At 33.7% G+C, this 18,139-nt stretch overlaps 1 protein-coding gene across 1 annotated transcript; it reads left to right on the top strand.

The window, feature by feature from the left end:
* Positions 1-7,821: 7,821 nt before the first annotated feature.
* LOC18040821 (LRR receptor-like serine/threonine-protein kinase EFR) lies at positions 7,822-11,163 on the top strand. The gene is made up of 4 exons (XM_024183588.1): positions 7,822-8,402; positions 8,503-9,382; positions 9,686-10,502; positions 10,790-11,163. The coding sequence occupies exons 1-4, from the start codon at positions 7,822-7,824 to the stop codon at positions 11,161-11,163; spliced, it is 2,652 nt and encodes an 883-aa protein (XP_024039356.1).
* Positions 11,164-18,139: the final 6,976 nt, after the last annotated feature.

The following is an 18,139-nucleotide window of genomic DNA, read 5'->3' on the forward strand; positions in this document are numbered from 1 at the left end:
ATATTTGATATTCTTAAATTTGGAGTGTCAAGTTTGAACTCATCCAACATATCACGACTTCTGAAAAATAATTTCCTAAGACTGCCACTTGAAATCTTAATACTCCTTAAAATCATACAAAGATGTATATGTATGCACTCCGAGAACGAAAGTTCAGAAATTAAGTTCGAAAGCCACTCATCCGTTATGAAAAGCTGGCAAAAGTTTAGTAGATTTAGATTCTTGCAAAGGGCCTCAGCATCTATTTTGTTGAATTTAAATTCTTGATAATGATTTGATAATTCTACACCGACTGTGAACTTCTCTAAACTAATAACATTCAGATGACGATTTTGCAAATTTTTTTACTAAATACTGCCGATTCCTTAACGTAGAGAAAAATCGACCACATTCTATAGTCAGACAAGAATGACAGGCATGTTCCGTGTTTTAGAGAGTATACTAGTTTGAACAACTTGTTTGTGTGGGAGGAATGAGTAAGATTATTATACAATTTGAATTCCTTAAGTTTACTAAGATTTTAGTAACACTAGATTTTTCAATCCTCGAGAAGCAATGATATTTATGGATTCAACCACTTAGATCTTTCATAACTTGATCATCTGCACAAACATGTCTTAGGTACAACTTTCACAAAGAAGATAAGGTAAGATTCCTTGTAAGTTTTATAAAAAAGAAAAAGGAAAAAAAACATTCCTTGTAGGTGACTCCAGCTTACAAGAATCTAACTCCAGCAGAACTATTGATTTTGCATAGAAATTAATTGAGGCAAAGGACAATAAACTCGAAGTTTTAACACTTTGACATTACTCCCAGCTATAACTGCATAGCTAAGGCATATGTTTATGGGGGATTCAAATCCTAGATAATTATCCGATGATTGTACATCAACCGTGAACTTCTATAAACTAATAGCATTCAGATGACAATTTTGCAAATTTTTACCAAATACTCTTGATTCCTTGACATCGACTTAGAGAAATTAAAATTGACCACATTCTATATCAAACAAGAATGCTAGAACGTTTCCATGTTTTAGGGAGTATACGAGTTTGAACAACATGTTCATATGCGAGGAATGACAGGATATGATGCAATATTGCTTCCACCAATACAGATATCTTGTCCACCTCCACATCCACATCCACAATCAGACTGGGATTGGTCTTACTCTCCATGATTTGTCCCCTCCCTCACTATTAATTAAGTAGCTGGAGGTTCAGCAAGTTTAGATATTCAGGGTATATGTAATATTTCCCACAATTCTCTTGGTATAATCACAGCCTTCAGGAAGAAAATTAAAAATTAAAAAAAAAAAAGAGCTTCATGATGTATGACAGTAATTTATTCAAAAAGGATATAAAATTTTAGGTAGAAGGGTCTGGAAGGAATAAACATACCTCATGACTACATTGCAAGTTTAAAACTTTTGAACGACTGAACTTTGCAAGAACTTCAATCAATCATACAAACCATTGATTGTTAATATTATCAGAGTTGAAAAACAATGCAGTTTCCGACAAAGAGAAAGCAGTTGAAGAGAAGGATATCAAATCACCATTATATTTGAATATACTTCAATTTGGAGTGTAAAGCTAGAACTCATCCGATGTATCATAACTTGTGAACAAAAAACTTTTCAGACAGCAACTTGAAATCTTAATACTCCTTAACTTCATGCAGTCAACTATTTCTAAATACTCAAGGAACAGAAGTTGAGGAATTTGGTCGCAAAGCCACTCATCAGTAATGAAAACTTGACATAATTATAATTTTTTTAGATTCTTGCAAGCGGCTATATTGATGTGAGGAAGTATATGCAGGGCGATGATATCTACTGAATGAGCACTCACTCCATGTATATACACCCGTTCAAGTCCATATTCATCATACACCTTGAATTCCTTAAGTTTACCAAGATTGGGTAACTCTAGATGTTTCAATCCTTGACAAGAAATGATACTTATAAACTCAATCAAAGGGCACCCAGAAAGTAGATCCTTAATCACTTGATCATCCGCACAAACATGTCTTAGGCACAATTCCATCAAACAAGATAAGATAACATTACCTCTCGGTGACTCTAGCTTACAAGAATCTAACTCCAACAGAGCCATTGATTTAGCGTAGAAAACTAATTGAGGCAAATTGTAATAGCTATCAGGATAATTACTATAAGGACAACAAAATCCCAGTTTTAACTCATTGACATTACTTTCAACTGCATATCTAAGGCATCTGTATACGCTGGATACAAATTTCAGATCATCTGATAACTGAATAATAAGCGTGAACTTTTCTAAACTAATATCACCCCGATAACGATTTAGCGAAGTTTTTAACAAGCATTTCAATATGTTCTCCGGACTCTTCGATAATAATCCATTACATTCGACACTTGAGTGAGTATGCCAGACCTGTTTCCATGTTTTAGAGAGTAGACAAGGTGAACAACTTGTTCAATCGAGAGAACTGACAGGATATGACGCAATATCGGTGCCGGCAATGCAGATATCAGGTCTGCATTGGCGGCATTGGGATTTGTCTTCCTCTCCATGATTGATGATGACTAACCCTCCCTCGCTGTTAATTAAGTAGCCATTTAATAATATTAATAAACAGAAATTAATAAATAATATGCAGAAAATAATTAAAGAGGTTTGATATGAAAAAATACCAGGCGGTGGTTTGTGGAGCCTGGCAGTGTTCAATTTTTGACACCAGTGATAATCCGGCCAGGGCAAAGAGAATGGGGATGGGCGAGTGGAGACATAAGAAATCTATTCCTGTAGTGGGTGTCTGTATAGGTCTATTAGTAAAGGAATGTACGGTCAGTGCCGACAAAAATAAATAAAGAATCAAATTTTTTAATATAAAAAATGGATTTCGATAGAGGGACGCTGTTGATTAGCTTATGGAGGGGGACGGTAGGCCGAGTAATATCGTTTTTGTGATCATCACTAGAAACCTTATAATTAGGAATATATGATCGTATAAAGTCAGGTATAAATTACCAGATAAAAAAATACAAGCTTTGATAGAGAGTATTTTATTATGTATTTTTATTAAAAATCTGTATTTTTTAAATTCATCCATAATTTTAATATAATAAGAATCTCTAATTGAAAACTCACTAATGTGATCAATACTATATTAAAAAAAAAATAAACCAGGAGTAATAAGGGGTTGTTTGTCATATATTTGAAATTTAAATTTTATAATTTCATATAATTTTTTAAAACTCGTTTGTTTATTTTTTTATAACTTATGTCAGATTCTTAAATATTTATATCTAAATAGAAAAAATAAATTTTTGCTAACTTTTATTTGAATGAAAAAAAGTCCGAATGAAAAGTAAATATTATATTATAAAAATATCTCAATAAATATATTTATTTTCTAAACTATAAAATCTAATCATTTTTTTTTATTTGCAAAGACATAAATGTAAAATAACCATTTATATATATATAAACAAATAAGATATTACTTATATTCAAACATTAAAAATATAAAAACAAACATGTTATTCAGATATTTATATTCATACCCATTCAAACTTTAAAAAAATTCAAAATCATTCAAATTTCAAACAAAAAAATAAAATTAAATACTACCTTAGTGTGGCCCATCTTTGATTGGAAGAAATGATAGAAGGGGATAGGAATAGAAAGGAAAGAGGGAAAGAGAAAATGAGTTAAAAAAATGATTAATCTCATTTTTATTGATTGCTTGGACATTAAATTTATTTTTTCCTCTTATTTTTTTTAATTAAAAGAGAAAGAACTAAAAACCAAAATTTGACATATAAGTGAAAAGGAATTTTTTTTTGAATAATATGAGACTAATGCTCAAATTACAACTCATATTTTATGAGATTTACAACTGATATTTACACTCAGATAATTATTGAGACTAATTTACATTAATTCTTATGTAGCACTGCCCATATTTTATCCCTCTTTAATATTCAAGGGGTGTCTACTCTACTCACATTTCGAAAGAAAGAAGACATAAATGCCCACCAAAAGACCACATCGTAAAAAACAAATAATTAGAAGAAAGACAACCTAACTGAAAACAGCTTAGTTGCATGGTTTGTTTGTAATAGAACTATGACTCGTCTCTATAAGTATCTACAACCATGCACGCACAGAGAGTGAGAGATCGAAAAGATTTTGTTTGATACCTCGTTTGGTGGTTGGCATTTAGTTTCAAATTGACGGGGCGACTTTTGTAGAGTAGAATGGAATAAGAAATTGAGTGGCCACTGGCAATTGGCAAAAGCAGAAGAAAAAAAAAAAAAAAAGAAGAGGAGGATGTGTTTTCCCACCAGGGGCGGACCCAGGAATTTGTATTACCCCGGGCTAAATTAAAAAATTTATATTTTAAAGTGAGCATAAAAATTTATAAGTAGAAAAAATTGCATCAAATAAGGGGGGCACGAAAAATCTTATCGCTATAAGTTATAAACAAAAATAGTTATATAAAAAGAGTAGAAAACAAAAGCAATTAAAAAAATAAAATATTATTTTACAATTATGAAATCTGACTCTAATAAAATGTAATTATACAAGAATTATATAAGGATTAATATATTAATTAAGGATTTTAAGCTGAAATAAATGAATACATGTAATTACAATCAATTAAAAATTGAAGTAAAACTTTAATGTTTGAAGTCAAGTACTTAATTATCAGGTTTCAATAAATTAAACAATTCAAATTTATTCCTCTTTTTAAATTATAAAAATATTATTAGTCAAAAGTTTCAATTATAAACTAAATTCAACCTAACAAAAATGTATTTAGGTGTTATTGTTTCTTTGCCAAACGCTCTGACTCTTTTTAAAGAACCAGTTGTTGATGATTTTTCTATCAAATGAAAGCTCCTCAAAATATTCAAATTTTATCTTAGTTAATATAACTAATAAATAAAATCTCAAAATTTACATAAAAAGTTTATGAAAATGTTGATAATTGTTACTACATGTTTTTTTTAAGTAGTTTAATACTAGTGACAATTTTATATTAGATTGACATACTTTTTTTCAATTAGAATTTCTTTAAATAAATTAAAGTAATAACATTTTACCCCCTAATGTTTTTTATCTATATAGTAAATATATAATTTACTCATTTTATAAAATAAGTCACTAATTTCAATTGGAAAAAAATATAATTGAATTAAGGACATATTTAAAAATAAAATAAAAACTCTATTATAGTATAAAATTAATGAAAATATTAGGATAATTATATTAGGGACATGTATGAAAACAAAATAAAATCTCTATTATTGTCCATAATTGATAGTAAAATAAGGGGTATGAATGATTTTTTACTAAGTTTGACCGGGCTACAGCCCGGTCTAGCCTTGCTGCAGGTCCGCCACTGTTTCCCACCGCATCGAAGAATCTACTATGGGCTCTGAGAGAGAAAGTTTTTGTTTTATGCAGTGTTTTTATTATTCTATCTTCTCTTCTCCGTCTTATCTTTAAAAGAAAATGAATGTTGAATGAATGAATATATGAATGATATTTTAAGTTGTTTTAGTGGTGAAGATGCGCCAGTGCCAGTCCATGTCCACCTAAATAATGCTTCCATGATTAAGATGCTGACCTTAACTAAACCCAACAAAATTCTCCCTATGCAATGCAACGCTTGACGCTTCTTCGTTCGTGGACCACTTTGTACACGTGTGTGTGGGTCCCCTTATTCCTCACTCCCCCCACCTAACTGTGAATTTTATTTCGTCCTTTTCCCAGAACCCATCTATCCTTTTGGTTACCCATCCAACGGCTGACAATTGACGTGTGGTTGATTCATGTAATAAAAAAGTCAATTACCACCTAATTTTTATTGATTGACCGCGTATTATTGGGAGCAAAAATTTTGCATCCTAATTTTATTGACCGATGAAACAAATATTGAACAAATTTTACACCTGCCTTGGCCTTGGGTATATTTTTTATTAAATTAAATTGTACCAGTAGAAGAACAGAAAACGCACTAAACGACAAAAGATTCAATAGAGGTCTTTCCGCGTTTTGAATCCACAGCATTTTGACTTGTTTACGTCTAAATTGGTTTACCAAATGAATTTGAACAAAGGAAATTTCTTTATCAGGTTTATTCAAGGCCGCGATATATACGTGATTTGGACTAAATCCTCCTCACTGCTTCATTCAGATCTTATCTTCTCTGCCACATGTCAACATTATAGTAGTTAATTACCCATAAGTATGCGTCTATTATCATTTTTTGGATCCTATATTTTAAAAATAAAACTAGGAACATTGTTCAGTAGACATAATTGAAAATGATAAATATACAATGTGTTTGATAGTATTATTTTTAGAAATAATTTTTACTAAACATTTAGTTAAAAAGCAATATTTAAAAAAATTATAAATTTTCTTAAATAATCTCCTTAACTAAGTAAATAATTCATTAAAACATTAAACAAATTATAAAATTATATAAATACATACACAAACATACCACACATAAGTTAGTATCAGCATTAATAAAAAAAAGTTTTACATTATCATGGTTCTTACACCATAATTATCAAATTATTATAAATATTTTTTTATAACATAACAAGTTAGCTCTTAAGAGATAAAATTCTTGGTAACTACTACAATCTCGCACATAATAACATTGCTTTATAGCTAAATTTTCCTCCAATCCATTTAAACCTACAAATATTAAATAATTGTTGGGATAAAGAAAATATTTTTTGTAATTCTTTTTTTTTTTTCAATAAACAACCACACACGTTTAAGATTAATAAAACAAAATTTTACCTTATCTCTCATTTCTTTTCTATTTCTATCTCTCTTTCTCTCTGTTTATCAGTTTCTTCATCATTGTTGCTATAATATATAATAATGTTACTAATAATTCAATTCAGCTTGAAGAACCAAATCCTTCGATAATGGCGCGGGATCTGAACTTTAATGGGGACAGCTGGACTAATTCTTGAGGGTGGTCTCAACGCGGTCAATTAAAAGGTTTTCAAATAATAAAGCAACTTTGAGAGATGGTTCATTTAGATTATAAGAAAAGAAGGGAAAAAAAAAAGGATTTTAGAGAATTGAAAGAAGAAGAAGCAAAATATTAAAGAGTCTAGGAAGTGGAAAGAGAAGGCTGTGTTAATTTAGTTCGAAGGGCATAGCTACTGTACATCTTCTTGAAGGAATAAATTACAGCTTGTTTTACGAAGCGTCCAAAACAGTTAAAATAACTACCGAACACTTAAATTAACCTTTTTTTTTTTAAAATTGAAATTTCAAGAATGGTTGGCTGACTTGCAAATTCGAAAGCTAATAATCTTACCCAATTTCTTTTGGAAACGGTCTATATTAATTGTTATTATTGCGTAGTCAATAGGCCCGTCCAATCATATTCACGGCCTTGTAATTAAGATGAAGCCTCCAAAGTCTAGCTGTGCTTCGAAACTACATATTGAGGGCTCCACTACTTCAATTTTTCCATCCAAAAGCCTAAAAAAATAAAAGAAGAAAAATCTTTGTATGACTTGTTAGCATACAAACTAATTAAATTTGCCTATAAAAGCCTTCACACGAACTAGAGACGATCACCCACACATTACATTGCATTACACTTGTTTACCTTAAGAAAAATGCCTAATATTTCCATTTCCATTAGCTGCCTTGCCATTTTGATATGGTGCTTCAGCTTGTTGCTTATTAATTCTCCTAGCTTTTCTGCTGGCCAAACCAACGAGACAGATCGACTCGCATTGCTTGCCATAAAGTCACAGCTTCATGATCCATCGGGAGTCACAAGTTCATGGAACAATTCCATAAACTTGTGCGGTTGTGCCTATGGACTGGAGTGACTTGTGGCCATCGGCATCAAAGGGTAACCGAGTTAGATTTGAGCAACCAAAGGATAGGAGGCATCTTGTCTCCTTACGTTGGAAACCTCAGCTTCCTCAGGTACATCAACCTTTCGGACAACAGCTTCCATGGTGAAATTCCCCAAGAAATCGGTAATCTTCTAAGGCTTGAGAAACTAGCACTGCCCAACAATTCATTTTCGGGTACAATACCTACCAACTTGTCCCGTTGCTCTAACCTCATCCAACTTCGTGTCAGCAAAAACAAGCTCGAGGGACAAATCCCAGAAGAGATAGGGAGCTTGTTGAACCTTCAAACATTGGCCATCGACTTCAATTATTTAACAGGACAGCTCCCAGATTTCGTTGGGAATCTTTCAGCTCTTGGGATGCTACTAATTAGATGGAATTCATTGGGCGGCCAAATTCCAACTACCCTTGGCCTACTCAGAAACTTAGTTTATCTCAACGTAGCTGAAAATCAATTCTCTGGTATGTTTCCTCGTTGGATTTGTAATATCTCTTCCCTGGAGTTTATTTATCTTACAGTAAACAGATTCAGTGGAAGTTTACCATTTGACATTCTTGTCAATCTTCCAAACCTTAAAGAGCTCTATTTGACATTTTGGTAGAAACAATTTTGTCGGCTCTATTCCTGATTCATTGTCCAATGCTTCAAATCTTGAGCGCCTCGATCTTTCCGGCAATCAATTCAAAGGGAAAGTGTCAATTGATTTTAGCAGCCTTAAGAATCTATGGTGGTTAAATTTGGAGCAGAACAATCTGGGGATGGGGACAGCCAGCTCTATTCCTGATTCATTGTCCAATGCTTCAAATCTTGAGCGCCTCGATCTTTCCGGCAATCAATTCAAAGGGAAAGTGTCAATTGATTTTAGCAGCCTTAAGAATCTATGGTGGTTAAATTTGGAGCAGAACAATCTGGGGATGGGGACAGCCAATGATCTTGATTTTGTAACCCTTCTAACTAACTGTAGTAGTTTGAAAGCGCTTAGTTTGTGTGATAATCAATTCGGAGGAGAGCTGCCTCATTCGATAGCCAATCTCTCCTCAACAATGATTCAGTTTCGCATAGGAGGAAACCAAATATCTGGAACCATACCTTCTGGAATAAGAAATCTTGTCAATCTAATTGCACTTACTATAGAAGTAAACCAATTACATGGCATTATTCCTGATGGAGTTGGTGAGCTTCAACACTTACAACAATTATACATGTTTAGAAACTTTTTACAAGGGAGCATTCCCCCCAGTCTTGGTAATCTTACTAAACTAGCCGATCTTGCATTGAGCTTCAATAACTTGCAAGGCAACATACCCTCATCTCTTGGTAATTGTCAGAATTTGAAAGGCTTCGACGCCTCCCATAACAAGCTCACCGGTGCCATACCCCAACAAGTTCTCAGCATAACAACACTTTCAGTTTACCTAGCTCTTGCTCATAATCTTCTAAACGACTCTCTTCCTCTACAAGTGGGCAACCTGAAGAATCTCGTAATGTTGGACATATCTAGCAACTAATTTTCCGGTGTGATTCCTGTTACTTTAAGTACTTGTGTAAGCTTAGAATATCTTGATATTTCGAGCAATTCTTTTCATGGCGTCATTCCCTTTTCTTTAGGTTTCATGAAAAGCATTAAAGAGTTAAATGTCTCAAGCAATAATCTGTCTGGCCAGATTCCAGAATTTCTTCAAAATCTATCTTTCTTAGAATTCTTAAATCTTTCTTACAATCATTTGGAGGGTGAGGTTCCAACTAAAGGAGTTTTTAGTAATAAAACCAAAATTTCACTCCAGGTGAATGTAAAGCTTTGTGGGGGTATAGATGAATTGCATTTACTATCCTGTCCGTCTAAAGGATCGAGAAAACCAAAACTCACTCTTCTCAAAGTGTTGATTCCAGTGGTAGTGTCATGTTTGATATTATCCTCATGCCTTACTATTGTTTTTGCTCGAAGAAGGAGATCTGCACATAAATCTGTTGATACGTCACCGGCCAAAAAACAATTTCCTATGATTTCTTATGCAGAGCTAAGTAAGGCAACAAGTGAATTTGCATCGTCAAACATGATTGGTCAAGGAAGCTTTGGATCTGTGTACAAGGGGATTTTGGGTGGTGAAGAAATGATAGTTGCAGTGAAGGTGATAAATCTTAAGCAGAAAGGAGCTTTTAGGAGTTTTGTGGCTGAATGTGAAGCATTAAGAAATATTCGCCACCGAAATCTTATCAAAATCATCACTATTTGCTCCAGTATAGATTCTAAGGGGGCTGATTTCAAGGCTCTTGTTTTTGAATATATGGAAAATGGAAGTTTAGAGGATTGGTTGCACCAGAGCAATGATCATCTTGAAGTTTGCAAATTAACTCTCATTCAAAGAGTGAACATAGCCATTGATGTGGCTTCTGCAATTGAATATCTTCACCACCACTGTCAACCGCCTATAGTTCACGGAGATCTAAAACCAAGCAATGTTCTGCTAGATCATGACATGGTTGCCCATGTGGGTGACTTCGGACTAGCAAAATTTCTCTCTCGTCACCAACTTGATAGTGCTAGTAAAACTCCATCAAGCTCAATTGGGATAAAAGGAACGGTCGGCTATGTTGCTCCAGGTAAGTTTTTCATGTTATACACACACATCCCATCATTTTCTTATACGAATGTCCATCCTTTTTTAATCATATGAACAATTGCGAAAGATAAAAAGAAAAACACAAACTCCAATTCTCTGAGAAACTAATACATTAGAGTTCGTATTTTTCATTTTTGTCTCTTTTAGCACAGTTCCGATTTTTTAATTTGCAGACATCTTGATATATTTATATATTAAAAAGTTTTATGCATTTATTAGATCTTAGCATTTGTTTGGCAACTAACACAATGAATCAACATGTTTAAGAGTATGGCATGGGCAGCGAAGCATCCATGACAGGAGATGTATATAGCTTTGGAATTCTGTTACTGGAGATGTTTACCGGAAGGCGACCAACCGATGCAGCGTTTACTGAAGGACTTACTCTCCATGAATTTGTCAAGATGACTTTACCAGAAAAAGTGATAGAGATTGTTGATCCTTCACTTTTGATGGAGGTAATGGCGAACAACTCTATGATTCAAGAAGATAGAAGAGCCAGAACACAAGATTGTTTAAATGCTATAACTAGAACTGGTGTTCTCTGCTCAATGGAATCTCCATTTGAGCGGATGGAGATGAGAGATGTTGTGGCTAAGTTATGCCATACAAGGGAAACTTTTCTTGGCAGGAGGGTTTGATGTAACGGATACCGATGTTAAGTGCCTAAAGAGAAAATATTGATATGACATTGCAAAACGCTAAGCGCAAAAATATTATCTAAACAATCAATTTTAGATTTCTAAACTTCCAATGTAATTCAATACGATCGGATTGATTGGATTATGCGCAGCTCTAGAAAGAATGCAAATAATAAATTTGGCTATATAATTAGTCAAAAAAGGGAAATGAATAGAATATCAATCGTTTAATTGAACAATAATGCTATGCTTACTTAGTTTATATACTTAGTTGGGATAATTATTGATGTATTGTCAATCATTTAATGTCATGTATATAGTATTAATTGATTTATTATTAATTATAAACCTATCATCACTTAATGGATGACACATAAGATGTCATATCATTAAACATCTTAAGTAATTCAAAGTGAGTAAACATAGTACATGGACGGCAATGGGGAGGAGAGGGGAGGGGCAGGAACCGACATCCTTGTACCCATCTCCGATATTCTGCAATGTCCCCCGTCCTCTCTTCGTCCCTATCAAAATTGCTTGAGGAGATACCCGTCCCCTCTCTGAATAATAACAAGGGATCCCCAAAGGTTCTCGATTCCCGAATAACTGATACATTTTTAATTTTTAAACTTGATTTAATAATATTAAAATAAAAAAATTTAAATAAAATTAAGGTTTGATAATATATATTACATTAACATGAATTCGTTACAAAAATCACACTACAAAAAACAAGTCATCCGAATAAAGACTTAACTTTTCGACATTGCTAGCAATTGCATAGATAAGGCACCTGTTTATGTTTGATGCGAATTTTGGATCATCTGATAAGTGTAGGCTAAGCATGAGCTTTTTTAAACCAATGGCATTCATATGACGATTTAGCAGAGTTTGTTCTAAGCTTTCAAAACCCTCTTTTGTCTACTCAAAGTAGAGTTGTATGGATCAAAGCATATAGTTGGGTATGTGTGCCAGACACGTTTCCACGTTTTGGACAGTACACTAGTTTGAGCAACATGTTCGAGTCGGAGAAATGACAGGATATGATGCAATATGAGTTGTGGCAATGACGAAATCCTGTCCACATGCACATTGGGACTTGTCTTCTTCCTCTCCATAGGAGCGAGTTACTGTTAATTAAGTAGCCTTCTAGAAAGAGTATAAACAATCAAGAATTGATACGACATCGCAAAAAATAACTAAAGAGGTTTGATTGAGAAAACTTTACCGTCTGTAACTAGGCTATGTCAGCAGCATATGGCTGCTGCGTCTGGCAGTGCTCAATTTCTGGTCACCGGCGATATCCCGGGCAAGGGAGCCAGTGAGGGGTTTACAGCAAAGAGGAGAGGAGAGAGATTGAGAGATCAGAATGGAGTAGATCCGTCGAAGGGTAGCAGAGGTTTCTTTGTGAAGTCTTTTTCTGTGTTTATGAACATTAGTTTCTTGGGCTGTTGGGCCTGGGAGCTGATAGAGCAAAAGTTAAACTATTAGCACCCCTTTAAAACACTCATGAATCCCCTTTTGTACATTTTCGATTTAAGACAACTGATATTACATAAATAGAAGGAAGATGAAGCAAAGAAGAATGTTATTTGAACCGCAGGAAGACAAAAATATGAATATTATTCATACCATAATAATATACAAACATAAAAGATAACAGTATTGTTTGTGTTACAATGATGTCATTTTTATCTTCATGTTATTCGAATGATATTTTCTGGAAGCAAAATATGTTTAGTTGGGTTGAGCCAGCGCCTTTGACTGCATGTATTTGAAAAAATGAAGTGAAAACGACGACCAAGATTCATTTTCTTATTTTCTTATGTCAAACCTAGGTAGTATTATTTAGTTATTTTTTGAGATGCAATATCAATTCTTGATTGTATTAATTAGTTCTTGCTTTCTGGGCAGCAGAAAAAATAGTAAAAGCATGCTTCAAAAACAAAGCTTTATCTGTTTGAAAATTACCAAAAAAAAAAAAGAGGGCCCCATATAACTTTTTCATTAGCCTATCTTCATAAATCAATTTTATTTTTGTGTTTATCCGCTGCTTTAGGTCGAAAAACTAAACACAAAATTTATTTAAGGAAAGAATCGAGCTATTGTCATCCACAGAAAGTTCTCTCCAAACCCCTTTACACTAAATAATTTTGAAAGTAATATCATATTATCATTTCTAAACAATACCTATTTTGATTTCATAAATACCCTTAACCCCGTCTTCACGTTTCTCTTTTGTAGCAACAATTTGCATATATTGATACACACATCAAATACTCCAAGGCCTACTTGATTGATTTTAAAGAAAATTTATTTAGTTAATTATTTGAAACTGAATCTTCGGAAACATGTTTATTTAGTTGATCATCTGAATTTAAATCCTTGGAGCGTCTCATATCTCACCTCAATTCAAACAAAAAAATTTATATTTATATTATTATTAATTTCACTGGGTTTAACTTAATCCTAAAATTCACATAGAACCGAACACCAAGAAGTAGGAAATACAACAAAAGAAATTAAAAAACAAAAAAAAAACTACAAATTTATTTTCTCATTGATATATTAAGATTCATTTTAATAATAAGGAAAAAAAATTTAATCAAGACCTGATGATAAAATAGAATATATATCGATGTCGTAATGTGAACAAAATATTGATAGAATAAATAATAATCTTAGTTTGGATTTCATTAAGGTTGTACCAGAGAGTTTGAGATTCGAACTCGTAACGAAATACAAAACATGGTTTCGTTGACTGACTTGTCACATTATAACTAGAGAAAAATGTACTCTACTGATATCGATAAAATAGACGTCAACCTCTACTTGACTGACTTGCGCCCTCAAAAAAATACAGAATTTAATTATTTTAGATGGAAGTTTATTGTCATGCTGAATTATTAAATGTAAATGATAGAGAATAGAGGCTGTGTTCGTTTTTCAACACACATTTTTTGAAATGTTAAGAGTAGTTGGCTTGCCTTAAATTAATACTCAAAAGCTGTTCGAAAAAAATAAGAAGCTGTGAATGATTGAATTAGGCCGCTTGGGTATTGTTTTTTAATAAATGAGAATAAAATAATATTTTATAATTGTTATATTTTGAATTTCAGGTGGTTTTTTTTTTAGTTTGAAATCAGAATAGATCTGAATTTATCTGAATTCTAAATAGATTTGGATGTTTGAATCCAAATAACATATTTTTTTAATCATTAAAAATGAGTATTAAGTTTTTTTTTACTAAAAAATCTTGGTTGGTCCCCATACATCACTATGAATATATTCAAGGATCTCACGAGTATCGTGATTAACTGTACCAAACTTGACCCTTGTTTTCTTGCCTACTACACAATGCTCACAGAAATTTAATTTATAGGTTTTGGTACCTTTTAAGAGTCCGTGCCTCATCAGAGTTTGTAAAGACTTCTCGCCAGCATGTCCCAGTCGTACATGCCATAGCTTGGTGGTGTCACTGTGCGCCTTAACAACATTTGCTTCATCAGTTGCCTACTACACAATGCTTACATAAATTTAATTTACAGGTTTTGGTACCTTTTAAGAGTCCATGCCTCATCAGAGTTTGCAAAGACTTCTCGCTAGTATGTCCCAGTCGTACATGCCATAGCTTGGTGGTGTCACTGTGCACCTTAATAACATTTGCTTCATTAGTTGTACCTCCCTTTAAATAGTACAGATTGTGATGCCGAACCCCTTGCAGAATCACCATAGCCCCATGTGTAAACTTTATTGTGCCATCTTCAATGGTAACCTTGTAGCCTTTAGCTTCCAAAGCACCCACAGAAATTAGATTTTTCTTTAAACCTGGAACAAATCTAACCTCTTTGAGTTCGCTGATCATTCCATCAAACATTTTGAGCTGAATTGTTCCTATCCCCATTGTGCGACAAGGTTGATCATTCCCCAACACAACTGCACCGAATTCCAGATTATGAAAATCCGTAAACCATTCCTTAATATGACACAAATGATAGGTTGCTCCATTATCAAGTATTCACTCACTCGAATTAGCCACGTATGCTGCAGGAGTAATACTTAATGAATAATCAGAATCTTCATCTTTCCGTGCCATGTTTGCTGCTGCTGGTTTTTTCCCATCTCTATTTTGAGCCTTTGGACAATCTTTCCTCCAATGACCCTTTTCATGACAAAAGACACACTCGTCTCGAGCTATATTTCTACTTCTCAATTTGGATTGAGAATTCTTTCCACCACCCTTTTTCTTTTTGTCCATCGCCCAATCTCTACTCATCAAAGCTTTAGACGATGCTCGTTCAGAATTTTTATTATTATTCCAAATCTCCAAGTTAGTCAATTCTGTGCAAACATCTTTGAAGACGATTACACTCTTCCCATATATCAAGGTAGTCACAAAATGGCTATATTCCTCTGGTAGTGAATGTAACAGAATCATAGCCTTGACTTCATCCTTAATATCTTCATCAAAATTCTTCAAATCAACAAGTAACTTTTCAAATCTTGAGACATGATCGTGCATTGACACCCTAGGCTTCATTCGAAAACTATATATTTGGCTTATTGCATGAAGACGATTTTCAAGACTTTCAACAAGTACTTCTCCTCCAATGTACGCCACAAAGTCACTGTACACTCCTCATCTTTCACCAAGTATTTCATCTCCTTGATCAAACAATATCTGATCTGACCACAAGCTTTCTCGTTCATACGATCCCAAATTTCTTCATCATACAAGTGTATTTTATTTTTCAGAACAACATCTAGATCGATTTGAATAAGGGCATCTATAACTTCGCGCCTCCACATGCCGAAGTTGATTTTCCCATCAAATTTTTCAACATCGATCTTCTGGCCTCATATAACATGTGCTGAATAGCGATTTGACAAATCTCGCCTCCCACCTGAAGTGTCTCCTGAAATAGTCTCCGTAGATCTTTCCCCAATTCTGGAAGTTTCACCTTCTACCATTTTCTCAACGAACTATTTCCACTTGAAAAACTGTCTCTATGATGTTAATTTCACGTGAATAAATACACCAGGAAAGTTCCCCGGAGACTGGACGGGAACTCGGTCCCAATTAAAAACCAGAATCCTTAGACTCTTATCGTATACGTGAACAGTACCATATCCCCCAAGTGCGAACCGTCGGCTCTAATACCACTTGTTGTGTGCGGAATGCGGAATCAAGCGCACCAAATAATTATAGAAAAATAAAGGACACAAGAATTATGTAGTTCGGTAATTAAACCTACATCCACAGAGGCAAGAAAGAATAATTGTTTATTTAACAATTAATAGAGTACAATATTTGAGTAACGAATCTCACTTCCAAAAACCCAAATATACCCAGTACTCTCACACTCTACAAGAAAGATAAATTTCCCAGACACACTTCTCTCACTTCTCTCAAAAGCTTAGAAACTTGTAAGCTTAACAATTTTTTTGGATGCTTTACAAATGAAGAATGCATCTCTATTTAGAGCAAAAAACATTGCACTATTGCACCATCCGCTTTGCAATTTGTCAATTCTCCTATCTGTCAATTTGACAAATTTTGCCAACCTTTCTCATTTTTCCTCATTTGGTGAAGGATTGTCAAAAGCCAAATATTTTACAGCTTACAATTTGGTGCCGACTTTGAAAAACAAAAGCAATGCATGTGGCTCACTTTTCTTTTTCAACCAAAACTCTTTGACTTTTCAACACTTAGAGTGTTGATTCCAGTGGTAGTGTCGTGTTTGATATTATCCTCATGCCTTACTATTATTTATGCTCGAAGAATGAGATTTGCTCATAACTCTATGGATACATCACCGATGGAGAAATAATTTCTTATGGTTTCTTATGCAAAGCTAAGTAAGGCAACTAGTGAATTTGCATCGTCAAACATGATTGGTCAAGGAAGCTTTGGATATGTGTACAAGGGGATTTTGGGTGAAGATGAAATGATAGTTGCTGTGAAAGTGATAAATCTTAAGCAAAAAGGAGCTTTTAGGAGGTTTGTGACTGAATGTGAAGCATTAAGAAATATCCGCCATAGAAATCTTATCAAAATCATTACTATTTGCTCTAGTATAGATTTTAACGGGGTTGATTTCAAGGCTCTTGTTTTCGAATATATGGAAAACAGAAGTTTAGAGGATTGGTTGCACCAGAGCAATGATCAAGTTGAAGGTTGTAAATTAAGTCTTATTCAAAGAGTGAACATGGCCGTTGATGTTAGTTCTGCAATTGAATATCTTCACCACCACTGTCAACTAGCTATGGTTCATGGAGATCTAAAACCAAGCAATATTCTACTAGATCGTGACATGGTTTCCCATGTGGGTGACTTCGGACTGGCAAAATTTCTCTCAGCCACCACCTTGATACTTCTAATCAAACTCCATCAAGCTCAATTGGGATTAAAGGAACAGTTGGCTATGTTGCTCCAGGTAATGTTTTCATGTAACACACACATATCCCATCATTTTCTTATATGAATATGCATATTTTTTAATCATGTGAACAAAGCTGAAAAAAAAAAAACTAAAACTCCAATTCCATAAAATCTAATACATTAAAGTTCTTGCTATTTCTTTTTATCTTTTAGCTCTGTTCACACTTTTTAAAATGTGGACATCTTGATATATTTATTTATTTAAAAAGTATTATAGATTTATTAGATCTTAGCATTCATTTGGCACCTAACACAATGAATCAATATGTTTAAGAGTATGGTATGTGTTTAGGGAATGAAATAGGGTGACTAAGATAAAGGTGTTTGCTCATACATTATCGTACTCTCCTCAAAGTAAAAGTGAGCAAATGGTTGAGCAGATCACCTCAATTAAGATATTATTGCTCACCTCGACTAGAATAATATGTAGTGACCTCGAGCACATCACCTCGACCAAAATGTTATTGGTCACCTCGACCAAGATGTTATTGGTCACCTCAAACAAAATAAAATGTGGTGACCTCGAGCACATCA

The sequence above is a fragment of the Citrus clementina genome, unplaced genomic scaffold (assembly GCF_000493195.1).
Source record: "Citrus clementina cultivar Clemenules unplaced genomic scaffold, Citrus_clementina_v1.0 scaffold_5, whole genome shotgun sequence".
NCBI classification, from domain to species: domain Eukaryota; kingdom Viridiplantae; phylum Streptophyta; class Magnoliopsida; order Sapindales; family Rutaceae; genus Citrus; species Citrus x clementina.

Excerpts from the sequence above, each read along its gene's own strand:
- LOC18040821 (XM_024183588.1), top strand. The coding sequence starts at position 7,822 with ATGGAACAATTCCATAAACTTGTGCGGTTGTGCCTATGGACTGGAGTG. Across the intron at positions 8,403-8,502 it reads TGTAATATCTCTTCCCTGGA|AAACAATTTTGTCGGCTCTA; the intron begins GTTTATTTATCT and ends ACATTTTGGTAG. Across the intron at positions 10,503-10,789 it reads GGTCGGCTATGTTGCTCCAG|AGTATGGCATGGGCAGCGAA; the intron begins GTAAGTTTTTCA and ends AACATGTTTAAG.